Source organism: Mesoplodon bidens (genome assembly GCF_964165515.1).
Source record: "Mesoplodon bidens genome assembly, chromosome: 19".
Classification (NCBI taxonomy): domain Eukaryota; kingdom Metazoa; phylum Chordata; class Mammalia; order Artiodactyla; family Ziphiidae; genus Mesoplodon; species Mesoplodon bidens.
Genome location: NC_138179.1, coordinates 14578269 through 14599641, shown reverse-complemented (window position 1 = coordinate 14599641; position 21373 = coordinate 14578269). Strand labels below are relative to the sequence as shown.

The following is a 21373-nucleotide window of genomic DNA, read 5'->3' as shown; positions in this document are numbered from 1 at the left end:
CACCAGAAATTCTGAAGAGGCTAAATGACAGCGCAGGCTGAGGACCACGTCTCAGGCCATCACGGACGCAGGACCTATGTGCGGACCGATCAGCCTACGTAAAAAACGCTCCACTCACCTTCCCTTCTAGACCCCCGACCGGCTCCTGCCGGTCAAGGCTGAGGTAGCTGAGGGAAACCTAAGTAAGGAGAAACTTCCTAAGGCCAGGCCACGGGGACCGCTTTTCTGACAGGGTGTGAGACTGGCCTACTCGAAGCAGGAGGGATGGACTCCTCAACTGTCCAACTTCCTGGTCACCCTCTCGGAGGTGAGGCCGAAAGGCTGGCCTTCGGGCGGGAGCGCGTCGCGGCTACCTCCGGCGTCGGGGGTTGGGGGTCGGCTCGCCGAGCGCGCGCGCACAGGGGGCCGGGCGGGGCGGGTCCAATATAGGCCCCGCCCCCGCCCGCCGGGCTCGAGCCCGGAGCGGACGCGCCCACCTGACGCACTGAGACTTCTCAGCCAATCGGGAGGCGCGGAGCAGGTTCAAATAAAGACGGCGGGTGAGTATGGCGTCGCCTCTTGCGTCTAGGAGGTGATCACCCTGTGTTGTTTTGAAGATGTGGCGGGTGAAAAAACTGAATCTTAGCGTGTCGCCTTCGCCCCAACCGGTGAGCGGGAGGGCCTCATGGAGAGAGAGAGCTGGGCCGGGGTTTCGGGTCGGGGTCGCTGGCAGTGCCGGGCGTCGTGGAAAGCTGGGTCGAGCCTGGGGACGGGTGCATGTGGAGTCTAATGCTGGTCCTGATGTTCAGAGGACTGGGGTTGGAGCCTACTCGTTATTGCTCGTGAGCTTCTTAGGGAGGGAGGGGAGCTTCTTAGGACAGGCTGGCAGAGCCCAGGCTTTCTCACCTTCTCTCTTCTGTTTTAGGGGAAAGCAGCTATGAGAACGCCTCTCCGAGAACTTATCCTGCAGCCTGGTGCCCTCACCAACTCGGGAACAGGGCCCCCGATAGCCTACTCGTCCACCGCATCACTGTGCAAGCTAGGGCTGCAGGTGAGATTCGCCTGGCCAGCCTCTAGACTGGGCTCTTTGCCGAGGCCGAGAGCTCAGAGGAACAGAGGGCCAGGGTTGGAACGTAATTAATAACGATAATGAAGTTTCCTTCTTCGGTGACATCCATTTACAGCTATTCAGGCCAACAGAGAGGTACCCTAGGGTCGTTAAAGGAAGTCCACTGAGAACCCGCACCTCTATTTAGCTGTTAGTTTTTTTTTATCACCTCCTCCCCCGTTCAGTCTTTACCAAACGTCTCAGAAATACTATCACTTTGGTTAGTGGTCTCCCTCTTAATAGGGACTCACTTAGGGAGAGGTCAGTCAGCTGCAAGAATGAGGCAATGTCCATCCATTCCCAGAGGTAGTAAAAACTCCCCTGGGATCAAGTTACACCCCTGAACCACCGGAGTTGAAACTAGCTCCTTGTAGAACTGCCCTCACTGAGTTGTACTTTTGTAAAAGGTCTTGAGAGACATAGCTGTGTAGAAAATGCTTTTCAGTTCAAATAATGAGGATTGACTGTGTACATTTCTCTGCCTGTTGCTTTTCTCATTTAACAATGTGGTTTAAATTCCTCCATGTCAACTAGCGTAGAGCTAATTCATAAGATACTGTGGTATGTATGCATGAATCATAATTTAGTCATAAATGGTCATTTATCTTTCCACTTTTTTTGCTTCTGCAAACAATGCTAATGTAAATATCTTTGTACTGATACCTTTATTTCAGTGAGATACATTTTCAGGAGTAGGATTATTGGTTTGAAGGAAAGATATTTTTAATTTTAAACTTTGTCAGATTGCTATCTAAAATAGCTATTACAATTCATATTCTCTCCAGCATTGTATGACGATATCCATTTCCCCACATCACCTCTTGTAGTAGTTGTTAGAGATCTTTAAAATTTTAGCCAGTCTGATGTGGTATCTTATTGTTACTTTAATTTGCATTTTCCTGACTACTAGTGAGTGTATCTCTTACATGTGAGTTGGTTATTTGGGTTTGCTCTTTTGTGAAATGCTTATTTATATTATTTGCTCATTTTTCTATTGGGTGGTTAACTCTTGTTCCTCATTTTCTAAGTGTATATTATAAATAGTCATCCTTTGTCATGCTTCTTAGCTAGTTTGTAATTTTCTTTTGATTTTTACCTTTAATCCAGGGGTTATCTAGGAGGGGTTCTTAATTTCCAAGTGCTTAAAAACTATTTTGTGTCACCTTTTAAATTTATTTTCTTGCATTATGATCAGACTGTAATCTGTTGTCTTTGTAGCCAAGTATAGGATGAATTTTTCTGAGTGTTCCATGAACGTATGAAAAAAAGCATATTTACTATTCAAAGGATGTCACATTCTGTTACATCTGTCAGCAGATAGTTAATTACTCTGCCCTTGCACTTCTTTCATTCTGCCAGATCTGTTGAGTTCTGTGTTGTCCTTGTCTAATTTTGGTATCAACATAATTTTGGCCTTGTAAAATGAGTTAGGAAGCGTTTCCTTCTCTTTATTTAATTTTTTGGAAGAGCTTGAGACAAATGGGTATTAAATCTTCTTTGAATTTTGGTAAATTCAACCTGTGAAATGATCTGGTCCTGGACTTTTGTTTTCTGGGAGTTTTTTTTTTGTTTTTTTTTTAATTAATTAATTAATTAATTTATTTATTTATTTTGGCTGCTTTGGGTCTTCATTGTTGTGTGTGGGCTTTCTCTAGTTGTGGCGAGCGGGGGCCACTCTTCGTTGCGGTGCACAGGCTTCTCATTGTCGTGGCTTCTCTTGTTGCGGAGCACAGGCTCTAGGCGCGTGGGCTTCAGTAGTTGTGGCTCGCGGGCTCTAGAGCGCAGGCTCAATAGTTGTGGCGCACGGGCTTAGTTGCTCTGCAGCATGTGGAATCTTCCCGGACCAGGGCTCGAACCATGTCCCCTGCACTGGCAGGCAGATTCTTAACCACCGTGCCACCAGGGAAGTCCCTTTGCCCATTTTTAAATTTAATTATTTTTGTTGTTGTGTTGTAGGAATTCTTTTTTTTTTTTGATAATCGTAAGTTTTATTATGAATTTAAAAACCTAAACATTTCATGAGAACTGGAAAGCCTACCCACAAGATCCACCCTCCTGCATTTCCAACTCCCACACGTCCAGGCCTCACTGCACATACACCCCAATGATGTGCAATCTGCAGCACAGAGTGTCCTTTATTTGTACTATTGATAGAAAACTGGCATTTAGATTTCAAAATTTTTATTACAAAATTACCAGCAGTCTTAAGCATTTCAGCAATGCTTATGAACTCTACTTTGCTGACACAAACAGGGCTATTCAAAAAGCAGGACCTGTCTGAAGTGGACTATTGTATGTCCTGAGATCCTTAGAGGCTACCCTGTTCGGGACCCATTTGTGACTGTGTCTTCTTCCATCTCCTCTTCACCATCATCAGTGGGGCCTGATCTGCGTTCTCTGCCAGGTATCTGACCGGACTGAAGCAAGCCCTTCAGCCGCTCCACTTCAGCCAAAGTTGACGTGTTTGCTATAGCATTCTTGATTGCTTCCACATCCCCTGGAGATGGCCCACCTTTCTTTTTGTCAGTTGGCAAACCAGCACCTGGATTGAAAGTTTTGCTTCTCTTGGCAATATCCTTTGCAAGTTGTGCACCCCGTTTGCCCTTGAACATTTTCTCTGCTTCCTGACGCTCTTTTAGTTTCACCTTCTGGAAATCCAGTACTCTGACTTGTGGAACTTTATAAATCACATATAGTCTGTAATGCTTCTTATTTGTTACAGGATTTCTTAGAATACTTAGATAATAAGTCAATGATTTGAGAGATGCCAAAGGGTCCAGATCACCCAATTCCACAAGACTGTTGTTGGTGAGAATGAGTTCTGTCAGACAGGGCAGAGCCTGATCAAGTCCCTCACCTATACGGCCCGCAGGTCCAGCTTGCGGTCCCGCACGGCGTTGGTGTACTGCGCCGCCTGCTCTATCAGCTCCGCCATCAGTTTCACCATCCGGCCACCTCCCGCCCGCCGCGCCGCCCGCTCCTGTAGGAATTCTTTATCTGTTCTCGATATTAACCCCTTATCAGATATATGATTTGCAAACATCTTCTCCTTAAGTGATTTTTAAAAGGAATAAATAGGCACTTGATAAACACAGCAAAAACTTTAAGGTCATTTTTACCTTTCTAAAAGCCTTTGGTTTATGTATTTAGCTTCTGGGCTATGTAGTGCCGACTGATTTATATTTTTTTATATCATATATCTTTGATTTTGTCTTCTGTCGTAATAGTGCCGTAACTTTACATTCTACCTTGTCTGATACTAATACTGCCGCCTCTGCTCTCTTTCTTCGTTTTTGCCTGATATCTCTTTGCCATCCCCTTTATTTTCTACTTTTCCTTTAGCACTTTGTTTTTGTTTTGTTTTGTTTTTTTAATAAATTTATTTATTTTTTATCTCTGGCTACGTTGGGTCTTCGTTGCTGCGTGCCGGCTTTCTCTAGTTGCGACGAGCGGGGGCTACTCTTGGTTGTGGTGCGCGGACTTCTCATTGTGATGGCTTCTCTTGTTGCGGAGCGTGGGCTCTAGGCACACGGGCTTCAGTAGTTGTGGCGCGCATGCTCAGTAGTTGTGGCTCGCGGGCTCTAGAGCGCAGCCTCAGTAGTTGTGGCCCACGGGCTTAGTTACTCCGTGGCACGTGGGATCTTCCTGGCTCAGGGATCGAACCCATGTCCCTTGCATTGGCAGGCAGATTATTAACCACTGCGCCACCAGGGAAGTCCCTCCTTGAGCACTTCGAAAGAAAACTTGAAAATTTGAAATAAAATACATGAAAGTACATAAAACATTGAGCCTAACAAATTTGTATAAAGCACACATCGTTGTAACCTATACCCAAGGACATTGCTAGAATATCAGAAGCTCTAGCTCAACTTCATGTTTTAAAGTTTCATCCACTGCTGTAAATGAGAAACTTCATGTAAGTCTAATTCTTTTTTTTTTTTTGTAAATAATTGGTCTTTATAATCTAAAGCTTCTAAGATAGTTTTGTTGTTCTGGTAGTTCAGAAATCTTATCATTTTTTGTCAGTCCTGCTTGGAACTTGGTGAGCCATTTTAATATGCAAACTCAGATCTTTCTTTACCTTAGAGAAATTTTCTTCTAGTACTTGTTAATCAGTGCCCCACCTGTACATGTTCTCTTTTCTCCTTGAGCTTCTTTTATTCACATGTTAGGTTTGCTGGATTTATCTTCCAGTTCTCTTAGCTTTCCCCTCAGATTTACATTTCTTTGTATTTTTGTCTTTAAGATATGTCTTCCACTTGATTGTCCAGGCCAGTAATTCTTGTCTTAACTCTGATCATCCTCTTTCAGTGCATATTCCTAAAATTTTTTGTTTAAAAGTAATATTTATTATTTCCAGAAAGTCTTTGTGTGTGTGAGTTGTACTCAGATCTTCTAATGTATGCATATATTTTTTGGTGCAAATTGTTATCTGTTTCTTCCGTCAGCTGTATTTTGGTAGGGCCTACCTTTCCTAACTATCTTAGGGTTTGTCCTTTCTCTGGCTATTGGATCCACATAAGTACATTCATATTTTCCTTTTTTTGTTCATTGAGTCTCAGGACCAGCAGCCCTGCAAGTGGTAGAAAGTGCAGTGGTCTCTGTCCCTATGAACCAGCAGTTGGGAGGTTGTCACTCCCTTTTCAGGGCACCAGGAAGAGTCTTTCTGCTCTTCATTCTCCTTTGCTACAAAGACTAGAGCTCTTCAAATCCCTAGGATTGAATGGCTTCAACCCATGTGTTCAGGATACCCTCAGTTCTTGCAGTCAAGGAGACTAGGTCACTGGCACAGGTTGATGTTGCCCTTTCTTCCTATGGTACATGGATCTCTGTGGGCCAAGTGCTCTCTCACTCTAGTCCCCAATTTCTCATCTGTTCCAAAAGGACTAAAATCTTATACCAACTGTAGAACTTGAGCCAGGGATCCCTCCTACCCTAGAAGTGGGTTGGAGTTAGGATTGGAGAAGAGTGGGGTCACTTTCAAGCTACCATCTTCCCGTGACATGGATAGATTATCTTAGCCTTGTTTATACTGTAACCTGGTTCACTTGGAAGGACCCAGAATGGCTTCCCAGCTTTTCAACTGGGTCTCTGTAGTAAGTAGCAAGGCTTAGCCAAGTTCTTACCTAAGTAAAGGTAATGAGAACTCTTTCCTTTTCTGAGTTCAGACCGTATCCTGTACCCATAACTGTATATTGGGAACCAGAACCGACTGTACTAGTCAACTACTTTTGTTTCCTTTGGCAGGAAGGCAGCAACGACTCATCTCCACTGGATCTTGTCAGTGCTAAGAAGACAGACTCCCCTTCAGAACAGTTCAGCCATCCCTCAACATGTCTAGAAGCTTGTCAACATGAATCAGATGAGCAGCCCCTAAATCTGATTCCCCAAACCAATTCTACTCCCCAAACATCTGAGGAAGCAGTAGACCCACTGGGCGACAATGTGGTTAAAACCATGGTCCTTGTACCTTCTCCAGGGGGACAGCAGCAAAACACTACACTCGAGGCCCATCTAGATACCATGGCAGAGACAAACAGCTTCTCTCTAGATGAGCCTTTGAGGCCAGGAGATCTGCTGAGGATGGGGGTGGCCCCCTGCATGGAAGACAACTTTTCAGAAATTGTTCCTGCTATGCCTGAGAAACCTACCTTTCAGGATCCTCCATCCCATCTGTTGGAGTACCCACAAAATCCCTGTTCTGAGCAACAGCTACACTGCTCCAAGGAAAGCCTGAAAGACAGTAGGACTGAGGCTGTGCCTGAGGACTTAGTCCCTTCTGAAAGTAATGCCTTGTTGCCTTCCTCCCTGCTCTGGCTTTCCCCTTCAACTGTCTTAGCAGCAGATTTCCCTGTCAGTCTTGTGGACCCAGGGGAGGAAATTTTAGAGCACAGAACTACAGAGGAGAGAGAAATGAGCTTTCCCACATTCCCTGAGGAGGCTGAATTGCGAGAGCAAGCACTTGTCTCAAATATGGACGATATTCCATCCACAGGCCTGACCCCAAATCCAGGAGAAATGGAATCCCAGGCAGCTCCAGGGCCAGCCGTAGAAGATGCTGGTAGCACTCCTGTCTCTGATATGGGGCCTTGGAGGTCTCCCCTGGCCTGGCTGGAAAAAGGTGTAAATACCTCCGTCATGCTGGAAAATCTCCGCCAGAGCTTATCTCTTCCCTCTGTGTTTCGGGATGCTGCGATTGGAACTACCCCTTTCTCTACTTGCTCGGTGGGGACTTGGTTTACTCCCCCAGCACAGCAGGAAAGGAGGACCAACACATCCCACACAGGCCTGGTGGGCACCAAGGACAGTACTTCTGAGACAGAGCATCTTCTCTGGGGGTAAGTATCCCCGTATCTTTGTGCTCCTGGACTTCATTCACCTGGATCTGCCATTCACCTGGATCTGCCATCCCTTTCCCTCTCTTCTCCTCACGTTCTCCTCTTCCTACTGCAGCCGTCCTCCAGATCTGACTGCCTTATCTCGACATGACCTGGAAGATAACCTGCTGAACGCTCTTGTCATTCTGGAGGTTCTCTCCCGCCAGCTGCAGGACTGGAAGAGCCAGCTGACTGGCCCTCACCCAGAAGTTCAGGACAGCAGCACACAGACTGACACCTTTTCCAGTGGGGTAAGAAGGTTCTTCCCAAAGTGTGGAGGATCCCAGTGGGCCCTCTTCCTTAGAATATGTATAAAAGCTGAGGATCTGGAAAATCCCTTAGAGCTCTTGGTACTCATTATACCCCTGGGGTACATCAAGACCTTCCAAGGGAATGCAAGCAAGGAAAGTTTTAAAGGAATCGGTTTCTAGATCTTCATCTTCCAAATGCACTCTTTACTAATTTGTTTTCTTTCCTACTTCCCCATTCTCAATTACCCTTGCCCAATTTACTAACTTTGCTATAAAGAAGAGCATATTTACTGCCTGTCCTGAATCTTACATTGTCAAGAGGCAGCATTCGAAGGACAATAGAAAATATTTGTGTACGTGCTGAGAGGGCAGATGACTGCAATGATTATGTAACATGTCATTTTTGTGTGCTTTCAACAAAATTGAAGGAAGGCTTCAGTTATGTCAGTGGATGGAAGTGCACTGTGAGATTTTCGGCATGTATCTCCAAAGGAGCTCCTAGAATTGCGTGACATTGCCCTTCTTCCCTTCTTTCATTCCTACTTATTCCCATTATTTATGTGAAGAAACTTTCTCACAGAAATCTTTTTTTTTTGGCTGCACCACATGGCTTGTGGGATTTCATTTCCCCGACCAGGGATCGAACCCAGGCCTTTGGCAGTGAGAGCACGGAGTCCTAACCACGCGACTGCCATGGAATTCCCTCACATAAATCTTGTATCTGTAAGAATGGAAAATAGGTATAGAATTCTTGCTGAACTATGTCTTTTTGTAGGAATTATAGTGATCACAGACACATGAACTAATAAGGGGAGGGATGCTCCATCTATTTCATTAGTAGATGGATCTCCAGTAAAATTTTACTGGATATGTTTATGATTTTAATTAAAAATTATATTATTACAGTGATTAATATACAACTGATGAAAATATTTCTCCGTCCAAAAGAGAGTTTTCTCCCTAAAAATCTTATGTGGGACTAGCAAATGGGAGCTACTCTTCATCGCGGTGCACAGGCTCCTCATTGCGGTGGCTTCTCTTGTTGTGGAGCACGGGCTCTAGGCGTGTGGGCTTCAGTAGTTGTGGCTCGCGGGCTCTAGAGCACACGCTCAGTAGCTGTGGCGCATGGGCTTAGTTGCTCCCCAACATGTAGGATCTTCCCGGGCCAGGGCTCGAACCCATGTCCCCTGCATTGGCAGGTGGATTCTTTTTTTTTTTTTTTTGCGGTACGCGGGCCTCTCACTGTTGTGGCCTCTCCCGTTGCGGAGCACAGGCTCCGGACGCGCAGGCTCAGCGGCCATGGCTCACGGGCCCAGCCGCTCCGCGGCATGTGGGATCTTCCCGGACCGGGGCACGAACCCGTGTCCCCTGCATCGGCAGGCGGACTCTCAACCACTGCGCCACCAGGGAAGCCCCGGCAGGTGGATTCTTCACCACTGCACCACCAGGGAAGTCCCCTTTGTGTATTTTCTAAAGGTATCAAATAGGTATTAAATCATTATGGTTTATAAAGCAGAAACAAACACACCATTGTAAAGCAATTATCCTCCAATAAAAACGTTAAAAAAATCATTATGGTGTACGTAACATTTATACCATTGGGTATATTTAAGAGTGATGTAACAGTTTTATTTCAAACCGTCAATGTTTATAAGGCGGTGGAAGTTACAGGCTTTGTAACAATTTCAACGTAAGGGTACTCCAGCTTTCCAAGTTACTGCAGGAGATATGAGAGGAAAACAGTTGAAAGACCACTGTACTAGAGGAGTCTTGCTGAGACAGTACAGGCCGAGGAAGTAAGGGGGTGTGTCAGGGAAGGGATTGAGTCCTCAGTGTTGTGGCTGTTGACGTAACAGGTGGCTGCTGCTCCGAAGAGATGGTCTCGGGAATTCCCTGGCCGTCCAGTGGTTAGGACTCCTCGCTCTCACTGCCCAGGGCCGGGGTTCCATCCCTGGTCGGGGAACTAAGATCCCGCAAGCTGCGCAGCGCGGCCAAAAAAAAAAAAACCGATGGTCTCTAAAGCTCCAAAGACCTCCTTTGGGTTGGAAATACCCTCAAAATAATGACTTTACTTTTTGTCAAAATCCTGGAAGCCATAGGCTCATCATTCCTGTATTTTCTTATTCTTGTAACCTTTCCTCTTGTCCTTGACCTTGTTCCCCATCCCTGAGTTGGCCTTGTACCCTCTTTCCTTGAAGCTTGCCAAACCCTTTTAGAGACCACTGGAGCAGAACCAAAGAGAGGAAGTTGACAGTGCCTTCAGCCATTCCCCATCACAGTGCCATGTCCTTGCCGCTTGGCTGCCTCATTCACGCTAATCTCATCACCTGCCTGACTGGCCAGCCCTGAGCAGTATGTGTGCCCTGTTCCAGGGCTCCAGGGGTAACTCTGTGCCTTACTGCATGATGCAGTCGGGAACAATGTCTGCTTTGCTGGGGAGGGGAGCGATGAACTCCAAGAGATCTGCCTCCTTATATCCAGACTGCTGCAGCATCGTGACTCAGCACTGCTGCTCCAGCACTAGGCTTTTTCCTAGACGATGGCTGCCTTGCAGCAGTCATGAAGGTTCCCCACTTTTCTCTCAGAACTTCAAAGTTTCTCTACGGCTCTGCTGCCTTTGAAATCATACTTATCTACTCCACATAGCACACTAAGATTTTCGTCTGCCCCAAGATAGTGAACAGACCATTAGAGATTAAGAAAATTAAAATGAGTAGTAAATAAATATTTGAGAAGGTTACCATTACTGGTATTCAGAGAAATGCAAATTGCAACATGAGATGCTATTTTCTTCTGACAAAATAGCAAAGAATAAAATAGATAATAGTGGTAAGCATTGTCCTCTCGTCAGTAGGGCATAAATCGGTTCAATTTTTTTTTATGTTTTAAAACAGTTACATTTAATATTACATTTAAAATTTTTTTCTCTTGTTTGAACATTATGCCTTTAAACGGGTTCAGCCGTTTTTGAAGGCAATTTAAACTGCTCAAAGCAGTTCAAACTTTTTGATCCAGTAACCCCACTTCTAGGGATAAATCCTAAGAGGAAAAAAAAATTCTGCATAAAGATGATAACTTTAAAAAAATGAAAAATAATGATACATCCTTAAGATGGGATATCCTACAGTTATTTAAAAATATATTTATGAAGAGGTTTCTTTTTTTCCAGCCATGCAGTGCGGCATGCAGGATCTTAGTTCCCCAACAGGGATCAAACCCATGTCCCCTGCAGTGGAAGTGTAGAGTCCTAACCACTGGACTGCCAAGAGTTTTTAATAGCATGGAAAAATAAGTTTAATGTTCATGGTTTTTAAAGAAAGGAATTCAGGGACTTCCCTGGTGGTACAGTGGTTAAGAATCCACCTGCCAATGCAAGGAACATGGGTTCGATCCCTGGTCTGGGAAGATCCCACATGCCACGGAGCAGCCAAGCCTGTGTGCCACAGGTACTGAGCCTGTGCTCTAGAGCCTGCGAGCCACAATTACTGAAGCCCACGCACCTAGAGCCAGTGCTCCACAACAAGAGAAGCCACTACAATGAGAAGGCTGTACACCACGACGAAGAGTAGCTCCCACTTGCTGCAACTAAAGAAATCTCATGCACAGCAACGAAGACCAAACGCAGCCAAAAATAAATAAATAAGTAAGATCCCACAAGCCCCATGGCCCAGCCAAAAAAAGATACCTAGAGATCAACAAAAATAAATAAATAAATAAATAAAAAGAAAAAAAAGAAAGGAGTTCATAGTTCATATAACCTCTAAGAGGCTTTGAGGTGAGGTAAAATATCAGCAGAAGTTAAAAATGAGTGATACTCCACTTTGATAGGTCTCCCTAAAGCACATATCCTAGTCTCAGGCTCTCAATGAGGAGACTAAATATAAACTCAGGGCTAAATAACATTAGTATAGTAAAATTAAGTAAGAAAAGCAGGACCCCAAATTTATTTATATATTATAATCACAATTGTGGTTTTTCTTAAGCATTACTGTCTTTCATCAAATCTAAGATACTGAATGCATACCAATGTCAGTGGTGTTAAAATGTAAAAAGACAGGGACTTCCCTGGTGGTTCAGTGGTTAAAACTCTGTGCTTCCAATGCAGGGGGCACGGGTTTGATCCCTGGTTGGGGAACAAAGATCCCACATGCTGTGCAGTGCGCCAAAATTTAAAAAAATTGTAAAAAGGCAATCATCTTAGAATTGATTAAATATAGTTATCTCTTTCTAAATCAGTAATCTACAACTTTTTTCTCCCCCTGACACCTGAGGGAAGTAACATACTCATCAGTAACAGCAAATCCCTATAGCAAGGAAATCTGGTGCGGAGGTATATTGAAATCTGTTGGGGTGGGTGCTGTACTGTTGGTTGAGAATCACTGCTCTAGGGGTGAAATTGATAATGATTCTTTTTCCATTTTATTCACTTTCCTATTTCCAAAATTTTACAGTAACCACATAATCAGAAAAAAAAATTATTTTAAAAAGTAATTTTTTTACCTACCTCTGGATTTTTTCTGACTTGGCTTCATCAAGCTGTGAGCCTTGCTCCTGATTTTAATGGGAAAGGCTCTGTATCTCGGTGGGAGGGGGAAAGAGCTGGTGGTGGTGCATGTTGCCTATGCAAAAGGGGCAACTCTGTTTCTCCAACTAGATGAGTAAGAAACCTCAGCATCTTCAGGAGAGCCAGGAGATTGGACAGGCTCTGCAGCAGGCCAGGAGTGTCATGGTAAGTGTTGATTGACCTTATACCATTGCTGGGTCTCCTGTGAAGATCAGGAATGGCGACTCCTGGGCAGTTAGCAGATGATGGATGGTACTCAGCCATGGTAGTGAAGGGAGATTTCCTTTTGTTAAGAACATCTCTTCCTTAGTGGGAGCGTGAAATTGGGGTTGGTGGCTTCCTCCTCAGTGTCCCAGCTTACTTCCTGCTTAATGACTTTATTTGATCTAGCCTAACCATCTCTCCCTCTACAGCAGTCATGGGTGCTGGTCTCTAAAGAGCTGATATCCTTGCTTCAACTATCTCTGCTGCACTTAGATGAAGATAAAAATGCTCTGAGTCAGGAGGTAAGCAGCATGCAGGTGGAGGCAGAGGCCTTTGGTGGGACTGAAATTCAGCCAAATAAAGAAACCAGACACAGTATAGGATTCTTATCTTACAGTCTTGGCGTACAGAAACCTTGGTGTCCTGCTGTTTTGATGTGTTGAAGAAATTGAGGGCAAGGCTCCAGAGCCTCAAAGCAGAATCGGAGGAGGCAAAGCACAGAGAGGAAATGGCCCTCAGAGGCAAAGATGCGGTAAGGTGTCAGGCTTTTGTTCCTGGATGTAGGAGGTCTCTTCCTAAGGTTCCTGCAGGAACATAAATTGACTTGAGACACAGATGGGTGGCCTGAGAACTGCTTGCCCTGGGGAATAATGAACTAAACTACTGGTGTGACGGATAGTTATGGCTTTTTGTGCTGTATCCTTCCTCTGCCCACAGTGTCCTCTCAACCTCTTCTCTAAACAGGCAGAGACAGTGCTAGAGGTTTTCTGTGCACACGCCAGCCAGCGCATCAGCCAGCTGGAACAGGACCTGACATCCATGGGGGAATTCAGAGGCCTTTTGAAGGAAACCCAGACCCAGCTGGTAATTGAAGGCGTATTCTTTCCTGGGATCCATACTGACACACTGGGAGGATGGACATGTACCCCTACTTCCCTGTATCCAGAGGGAAAGGGCCCCCTCCATTGACAATCCTTCTCATGTAGGTAGGGCTTCATACTGAGCAAGAAGGGTTGGCTCAGCAGACAGCAAGTCTTACTTCAGCCTTGCAGCAGGACTGGATATCCATGCAACTGGATGTGAGTATTTGGGGCCATTATACTGCTCCTTTGCTCACAGCCAGCCCTGTTAGGAGTCTTGTCTCAAGGGTGCTCTTCTGACCTGCTTGCTTCCCCTGGTAGTATGTAACATGGACAGCTCTGCTGAGCCGGTTTCGACAACTCACAGAGAAATTTACAGCCAAGAGCCGGCAGACCCTGCAGGAACGTGATGCTGCAATTGAGGAAAAGCAGCAGGTACAAACCAGGAGTGGGGACTGCTTAGGCCTGGTTTCCTCCTTCTCTACAGAAGGCCTTTCTGATGAGTGGTGTCATTAGCCTCTTCCCTGGGAGCTGTCTTCTTTCCATCTGTGGGTTTGGAGACCAGCCAGTCCCTTTGCTGTAAGATGGCCTTCAGCACCTTCTTCAGCAACTTTCCTCCTGTTTCTACTTTTTCCTGAGGATCAGACTTATTTGCTGCAGTGTTTTTGCCCAGGAACAAGGTGGTTTGTTGTCCTGTCCAGAAAGAGAAACTGGACTAAGTCTTGGGACTTTTGATTCAGGAGGAGCTGTGGGAGGAAAACTGTCTTTTTCTCCTAGGTTTCCAGGGAGCTGGAACAAGTCTCTTCCCATTTAGAGGACTGCAAAAGCCAACTAGAACAACTGGAGTTGGAAAACAGTCGCCTGGCAACAGGTGTGCGTGTGTGCATGCGTGCAAGCAGTTGTACCCTGCTGAGGCTTGGGGTACGGCAGTAGTGCAAGAAAGTGCTCTAGGGCACTTGTCTTAGAGCAGAAGTGTGGGGACGTTTGGGCCTGGTGACCACATGGTGTCATTAGGATAATTTTGGTCTAGATCTCCGGGCTCAGCTGCAGATTCTGGCCAGCATGGAGAGTCAGCTAAAAGAACTACAGAGTCAGCATGCCAGTTGCACCCAGGACCTGGCCATGAAGGATCAGTTGCTCTGCCAGCTTACCCAGAGCAGTGAGGAGAAGGCTGCTCAGTGAGTTCCTCTCAGGTTATTGTGGCAGTAGGCATCCAGGATATGGGACCAATGGGATCTAATGTAAGGTCTCTGGCAGATGGCAAAAGGAAGAGATGGCATTAAAACATATGCAGGCAGAGCTGCAGCAACAACAGGCGGTCCTGGCCAAGGAGGTGCAGGACCTAAAGGAGACCCTGGAGGTAAGGAAGATGGCTTGGGGCAGGGGAGCTGCAGGAGTGTGACTCTTCCCTGGTGGTATTGAGGTGAGGTTTGAGACTCTGGACTCGAAAAAGCCTCTGTTCCCAGGACTCTAAAATTTCCCACTTAGATGCATCTTCCCCCCTCCCTTCCTCGCTCCTTGCCTTCCTTCCTGCTCCTGTCTCCCCAGTTTGCAGAACAAGAGAATCAGGTTGCTCACCTGGAGCTGGGCCAGGTTGAGTGTCAGTTGAAAACCACACTGGAAGTACTCCGGGAGCGCAGCCTGCAGTGTGAGGACCTGAAGGACACCGTGGAGAACCTGAAGTAAGACCTCTACCTTTCTGTGCTTCCCTGTTAGTGTTTATCTCTCCCAGGACCGCTTCTGGAAGCTAAAGTCTCCAAGGAGGGAATTGTGACAGGGTCTGGGAGCCTCTTGTTTCCCCTCTTTGAACGCAGTTCTGTGTGGGGATTTGTAGAAGTGTTCAGAGAAGGTCATCTGGTGTTCGGCTGTCTTCTCTGTTCCTTCCTATTTCAGGGCTAAACTGGCCAGCACCATGGCAGAGAAACAGCAGCAAGACCTGGAGAAGACACGCCAGTATTCCCAAGAGCTAAGGGTGCTGACTGAGCAACTCCGTAGCCTGACCCTCTTCCTACAGACAAAACTAAAGAAGGTAGGGTCTGGGGTTTCCTTCTCTTCCCTTACAGTTGTATCAATATCTTCAAATAAAGACGGTTTTATTTCTTCCTTCCCGAACTGTATACCTTTTATTTCCTTTTCTTGTCTTACTGTGTTAGCTAGAACTTCCCCTATAGTGTTGAAAAGGAATGGCGAGAGGGGACATCCTTGCCTCGTACCTGATCTTAAAGGGAAAGCTTTGAGTTTCTCACCTTTAAGTATGATGTTGACTGTAGGCTTTTTGTAGATATTCTTTAGCCAGTTGAGGGAGTTCCCCTCTAATCCTAGTTTGCTGAAAGTTTTTCCACTTGTATCCTTATTGTATAGAATGGTCTTCCAAAAATTCTACTCTTGTTCCATCTCTGTGACCTTCAGTGATTTTCAGTTGCCTACAGGATGTCTTCAACCTGTCACTCAAACTTTTCTTCTTCTGTCTCCTACCTCCCTGTTATGAACCCTTTACTCCCATAGACTGCCTACGTACTACACACACGTCTCATCCCCATTCGCACCCAGATGCGTGCTGTTACCACGTCCGTTCTCTTCTATCTTCAAACTGGAAATACCTTTTCCTTCCTATTAAAATCCTCCCTGGCTCACCTTCTTCTTTGAAATGTTCCCAAACATCAGTGGACTCAGTGATCTCCTGCTATATTCCTCATGAACTTACTCTCCTTTTGCACTTGTATTAATTTTCCTTGGATGTTTGGTCTCTTCAACTAGACTGAATTTAAAGAAAGCAGAAATTTAGCCTCGCTTCTTTGGCTTCCCCACAGTGCACACTGAACAATAAATGGATATTTTTCAGAATGCAGCGTTAGTTAGCTTACTCAACAGTTAAAGACACAGCCAGAATCCTGAAATCGAATTGCTTAGGATCTGACCCCATTCCCCAGTGTGCACTAAGCACAGGAATCCAGTCTTGCAGGGAAGACAGACAGATGTAAACTTGTCATCTTGGCTTGTGATTGTGATAGAGGGTTGCCTGGATGGCCACTGAGGGTTACCTGGATGACCACAGAGAAAGGAGCATCAGTTTTACCTTTGAGAGTTAAGATGTCTTCTCAGAGCAGGTGACTCTTGGTCAGAGTCTTGAGGTTAGAAGTTTGTAGGGCAGGGTTGGGTATATAGGAAGGCCCACCAGGCAGAGGGAATAGTATGAAAGTCATAGAGGCACTATGGGTACTTTTTGTAGTGTCTACCTTGTGACAAGACCTGGGTTAGGTGCTGGGACTACAGGTGAACAAGGCCAAGGCCCTGCTCCTGTGGAATGTGGTGAGTTTGGGAACTGGGAGGTAGTTCTTTATGACTGGATTATAGGAGCTACGTGGGGCAAGGATGATAAGGAGAAAAGGCTGGAGAGCTAGGCAGGAGGCCAGATTTTCGAAGGCTTGAACTACAGGGATATGGAGGAGGGGATGAATTGGATGAATCCAGTACATATTTAGGAAGTAAAAGTAAGAGAATGGGGACTTCCCTGGCGGTCCAGTGGTTAAGACTTCTCCTTCTAGTGCAGGCGGTGCAGGTTTGATCCCTGGTTGGGGAGCTAAGATCCCACATGCCTCGCGGCCAAAAAACCAAAACATAAAACAGAAACAATATTGTAACAGATTCAATAAAAAAGACTTTAAAAATGGTCCACATCAAAAAAATCTTAAAAAAAAAGTAACAGAACGTGGTGACCAGTTTGATGTAGGAGTACGGTGGAAGAGTGAATGATGATCTCTAGATTGCTGGAAAGATGGCGACACTCTAGAACTGGGATTGGCAGACTTTTCCTATAATGTGCAATATGATAAATATTTTCGGCTTTGCAAGCCACTGGTCTTTGTCTCAACTACTCAACTCTGCCTTTGTAGCTCAAGAGCAGGCACAGAGAGTATATAAATAAATGATGTGGCAGTGTTCCAATAAAACTTTATTTAGAAAAACAGGTGGCAGGCCAGATTTGAATCACAGGCTGCAATTTGCTGCTCCCCTGCTCTACGATCTTAAATACAGGTGGAGGAATAGACTTTTGGTGAGGTGGGACAGGAAAAATGGTTAGCTCAGCTTTATACATACTAAATTTCAGATGAACTGTGGAACAGTCTGGTAGATTCTTCACAGATAGTTGAGCCTTTGGGCCTGGAGACTGGGAGAAGGTCCAGTTGAGAGAGACAGATTGAAGGGTCCTCCATGTAGAAGTGGATGTTTTTGTGGAGCTCCTGAGGTGAGGCCACCTGGGGTATGTAAAGAGGGTCAAGGATGAACCAAAAGGAGCCCACAGTTAAAGAAAGACCTGTGGATAGAGAGAAGAAATAGCCAGAAAGGTATGAGTCCTACCTGTGAAGGAGAGAGAGTCATGTCACACAAGTGAAGAAAATGAAGTTTCTAAAAGAACATGGTCATCGGTTATCACATAGGTCAGGTAAAATAAGACCTGAAAGGTGTCCGGTGCCACTGGTGTACCAAATAATGAGAACTTTTGTGGAATGGTGGGGCAGAAGCCTGAGTGTAGTGGGCTAGGGAGTCCATACATGGTGAGAATTTTAGGCAAGAAATGTAGGCTTTTCTTTCTTTCTTTTTTTTTTTTTAATGGAAGGGAAAAAGAAAAGGCAGTAGCTAAAAGCATACTTAAGGTAAGAAGAAGGTTTTTTGTTTTTTTTTTTTTAATTGTCGTTCTACTGAGAGAGAATTAAGTTCAGGGAAAGGAGCTAATGGAGAAGTTGAAGATAGAGAAGAGAGGTGACATAGAGAACAGCATCCCGAGGAGATGGCCGGTGAATACCTGCAAGTTCAGGGAACCCACTATCCCTGAAAAGCAGCTGACGTTTTTTTCTTCCTTTGCCCTTAGGCTGAACCAGAGACCCTCCCGATAAGCACAGCCTGTGCTCCTTCCCAGGAACGCCCTCTGCCCAGTGACAGCACCTTTTTGGGAAGCACCCTGACAGCAGTGGCAGATGAAGGTTAAAGGCCCTGGAATTTAGGGGTGGGAAAGTTATGACTCTGCTGCTGATATCTTCAGCTATTGGAGATGCCACCAACAGACCCTGTCTCTCCCTGGCTCCCGTGATGGCCGGCCCTTGACTGGGCCACCAGAGGGGCCCTCTACCATGGTTGCATTTTGTTTTAGAGCCAGAATCGGCTCCTGTGCCCTTGCTTGGAAGTGACAAGAGTGCTTTCACCAGAGTAGCATCAACGGTTTCCCATCAGCCTACAGGTTAGGATGGGCTCCAGGGATCCTGCCTCATTTCTAGATCTGGTAGTGATGTGATAAAGACTAAAGCAGTGAGAAGTGCTTTGCTCTAAAAACCTCAATTTTACTTGGGCTCATTTCATTTCTGCCTTTTGGGATCGGTAATGTTCCAGACATTCAGATCCTGTGGGTGGGGAACATGGGTAAGAGTTGTGGAAGTGAGAGCAAAACACTCCTTCCTTCCAGAGCTAAAGGGCTCTCCTCTATCTAGTACTTTCTCTTTCAGAAACCCCAGGCATCGAGAATAGCCTGGCAGAAATGAGTACTATGACTCTGGAGCTTCAGAGCCTGTGTTCCCTGCTGCAGGAGTCTAAAGAAGAGGCTGTCAGGACTCTGCAGCGAAAGATGTGAGTGGAGAGCAGTCTTGGTGAGAGGGGACAGGTCAGGTGAGCAGCCCCTTATGTCAAGGGCCCAGGCAGCCCCTGGGGGGACAGGAATAATGCTGAATTCTTCCCTCCCCTAGATGTGATCTGCAGGCTCAGCTGCAGGCCCAGGAAGAACAGCATCAGGAAGCCCAGAAGGCAAAGGAAGCGGACATAGAGAAGCTGAACCAGGCCTTGTGCTTGCGCTACAAGGTGGAGGAGGGGCCTGGAAGTGAAGCGATGAGGAACTGGGGCAACTGTGAGGGCCCCACTGGGAGCTGCTGTCTCTCCAGGAATCTGGGTGGTGGAGATTTTCCAACCATTGCCCTAGTTTTGCCCTTCCCGGGGTCAGACAATTCACATGTTTGGGAACCAGCTATAGACTGACCCACCTTCCAGGCTGACCTAGAACTCCAGGAGAACTCTTTCAACACGGAAATGTGCCTGGCCTGACATAGCCCTAGGGGAAGAATTGGACGGTTATCAATTGGTATCACCTGGGCTGAGCATGGTCAGGCACAAAATCCTACCTCCTGGCAACGGCTGCAAAGAAGCCAGCCCTCCCACTGCCTTCTTACCTCCCTTTTCCTCACAGAATGAAAAGGAACTCCAGGAAGTGATACAGCAGCAGAACGAGAAGATCCTAGAGCAGATAGACAAGAGTGGTGAGCTCATAGTACGTTCATCATCATGCCCAGCCTCTGCCTTCTATGTCACTGGTAGCCAGGGTCCCAAATGTGGGAATTGGGTCCTCTGGTCTACCCTTGCTCACCACATGGGATAAGGATAGAGAGGACCTTTGAGGGCTACTAGATACCTCTCCATTCTCATCCCCAGAGGCTTAGAGAGGAGGTGACCCAGCTCACCCGTTCACTTCGGCGTGCGGAGACAGAGACTAAGGTGCTCCAAGAGACCCTGGCAGGCCAGCTGAACCCCGACAGTCAGCCCATGGCCACTAACTGGATCCAGGAGAAAGTGTGGCTCTCCCAGGAGGTGACTCAGAGTTAACAGAAGAGCTGGGCAACTAGTGGGAACCCTAGGCTGTGCCCCTACTGATCTGAACATATCTATAGGTGGACAAGCTGAGGGTGATGTTCCTGGAGATGAAAAATGAGAAGGCAAAACTCATGGTCAAGTTCCAGAGCCACGTAAGAATTTCCATGTCATTCTAGGGCTATTTCCTGTCACCACTAGCAAGTGCCCTGCCATATTTATCTTTCCCCACAAGCTATGTTGTTCTTTTAAGCATAGAGCTTATGCATCCTATTTGCGTTTTAGAGAAACATCCTGGAAGAGAATCTGCGGCGCTCTGACAAGGAGTTAAAGAAACTAGATGACATTGTTCAGCATATTTATGAGGTAAAGGAGGGAGGGAGTTGATGCAACTAAGGCACCTGGTTTAAGGCCTGGCCCAGGGGGTACTGATGAGCATAGCTGTGGTTCCCAGCCTTTGCTGAGAGCTGGGCCTGACTCACTATTGCAGCCTTCTCTGTGGCTTCCACTTCCCCCCCCCCTCTAACTCAGTGGGTGCTTCTTGGGGCTGGGAGCCTTGGGCCTTTGGCCTGTGACCCTGAGCTGCCTTTCCTGTATCTCTTGCCAGACTCTGCTGTCCATCCCAGAGGTCGTGAGGGGTTGCAAGGAGCTACAGGGATTGCTGGAATTTCTGAGCTAAGAAACTGAAAGCTGGACTCTGTTTCACCCCTTTTTACCTGCAGTACTCCCTTACCCCAACACCAGGACCAATTGGCTTAGAGCCAGCTCTGTTTAATGCTATTTAAATAAAGTATATTTAATGTATTTCTTCAGGCTCACTGAATCTTATTTCTTGGGTAGGAGGTGGGTGGGTGAGGTCAGGGGAGAGGCAGCTTGGCCCTCTCGCCTGGGCATCCTCCACACACCCCTCCCACTGCATCCAGAGTCAAAGCCAGTCTCCCCCCCGCACCCTGACGCCTTTTCTTCCCCAGATACTCTGGTCGCTGGACTGCTTGTTCCCTGGCTCACTGCCTGTAGCCCTGCTGAATAAGGGGGTGAGGACAGAGAAACTCAGTTCCTTACTCTCTGCCCTGGACTCCCACACTGTTGGTGCCTGTGTCCCACCTAACCCAACTGTTGTGATTGTTTAGGTGACCCTCCTTCACCAGACCAGGCTTCGTCCCCAGCAGCCATCACAGGGCTCTGCACATGGTAAAGGCGACTGTGGCAGAAATGAGGCGAGGCCGTTTCCTGCCCATGGGGCCTTGGTGGCTGGCCCACGAGGTGGGAGGGGGACAGCGCGCAACCACCTCGGAGATCCCAGCAGAGTAGTCACTCCACCTCGTCGCCCCGCCTCTGCGGGCGTGGCCTCGCTACTGACTCCAGTCCTGGGAGAGGGCGTGGCCAGGGCGGGGAGGTGCTGG

General features: G+C 46.6%; 1 protein-coding gene and 1 pseudogene across 4 annotated transcripts; one reads left to right on the top strand and one right to left on the bottom strand.

The window, feature by feature from the left end:
* Positions 1-495: 495 nt before the first annotated feature.
* SPAG5 (sperm associated antigen 5) lies at positions 496-20774 on the top strand. 3 transcript variants are annotated; one of them, XM_081219845.1, is made up of 24 exons: positions 496-539; positions 905-1030; positions 6335-7425; positions 7541-7715; positions 12370-12444; positions 12693-12785; positions 12881-13015; positions 13228-13347; positions 13470-13562; positions 13665-13778; positions 14121-14214; positions 14374-14521; positions 14601-14703; positions 14892-15025; positions 15237-15372; positions 18214-18325; positions 18493-18579; positions 18842-18962; positions 19079-19190; positions 19573-19653; positions 19815-19970; positions 20051-20125; positions 20256-20336; positions 20578-20774. In XM_081219845.1, exons 2-24 carry the CDS (start codon positions 917-919, stop codon positions 20647-20649), a joined length of 3522 nt encoding a protein of 1173 aa, XP_081075971.1. In that variant the 5' UTR covers positions 496-539; positions 905-916; the 3' UTR covers positions 20650-20774. The 3 variants fall into 3 exon arrangements, with proteins under 3 accessions (XP_081075971.1, XP_081075970.1, XP_081075969.1); XM_081219844.1 differs by having other exon boundaries at positions 527-647; positions 12696-12785; XM_081219843.1 differs by having other exon boundaries at positions 527-647.
* On the bottom strand, positions 2775-4063 carry LOC308607694 (U2 small nuclear ribonucleoprotein A'-like; annotated as a pseudogene). Its single transcript has one exon. The product of its transcript is annotated as a U2 small nuclear ribonucleoprotein A'-like (transcript).
* Positions 20775-21373: the final 599 nt, after the last annotated feature.

Coding starts and splice junctions, on each gene's coding strand:
- SPAG5 (XM_081219843.1), top strand. CDS start 597: ATGTGGCGGGTGAAAAAACTGAATCTTAGCGTGTCGCCTTCGCCCCAA. Junction 13,348..13,469: donor AGGAAACCCAGACCCAGCTG/GTAATTGAAGGC, acceptor CTTCTCATGTAG/GTAGGGCTTCATACTGAGCA. Junction 15,373..18,213: donor TACAGACAAAACTAAAGAAG/GTAGGGTCTGGG, acceptor CTTTGCCCTTAG/GCTGAACCAGAGACCCTCCC.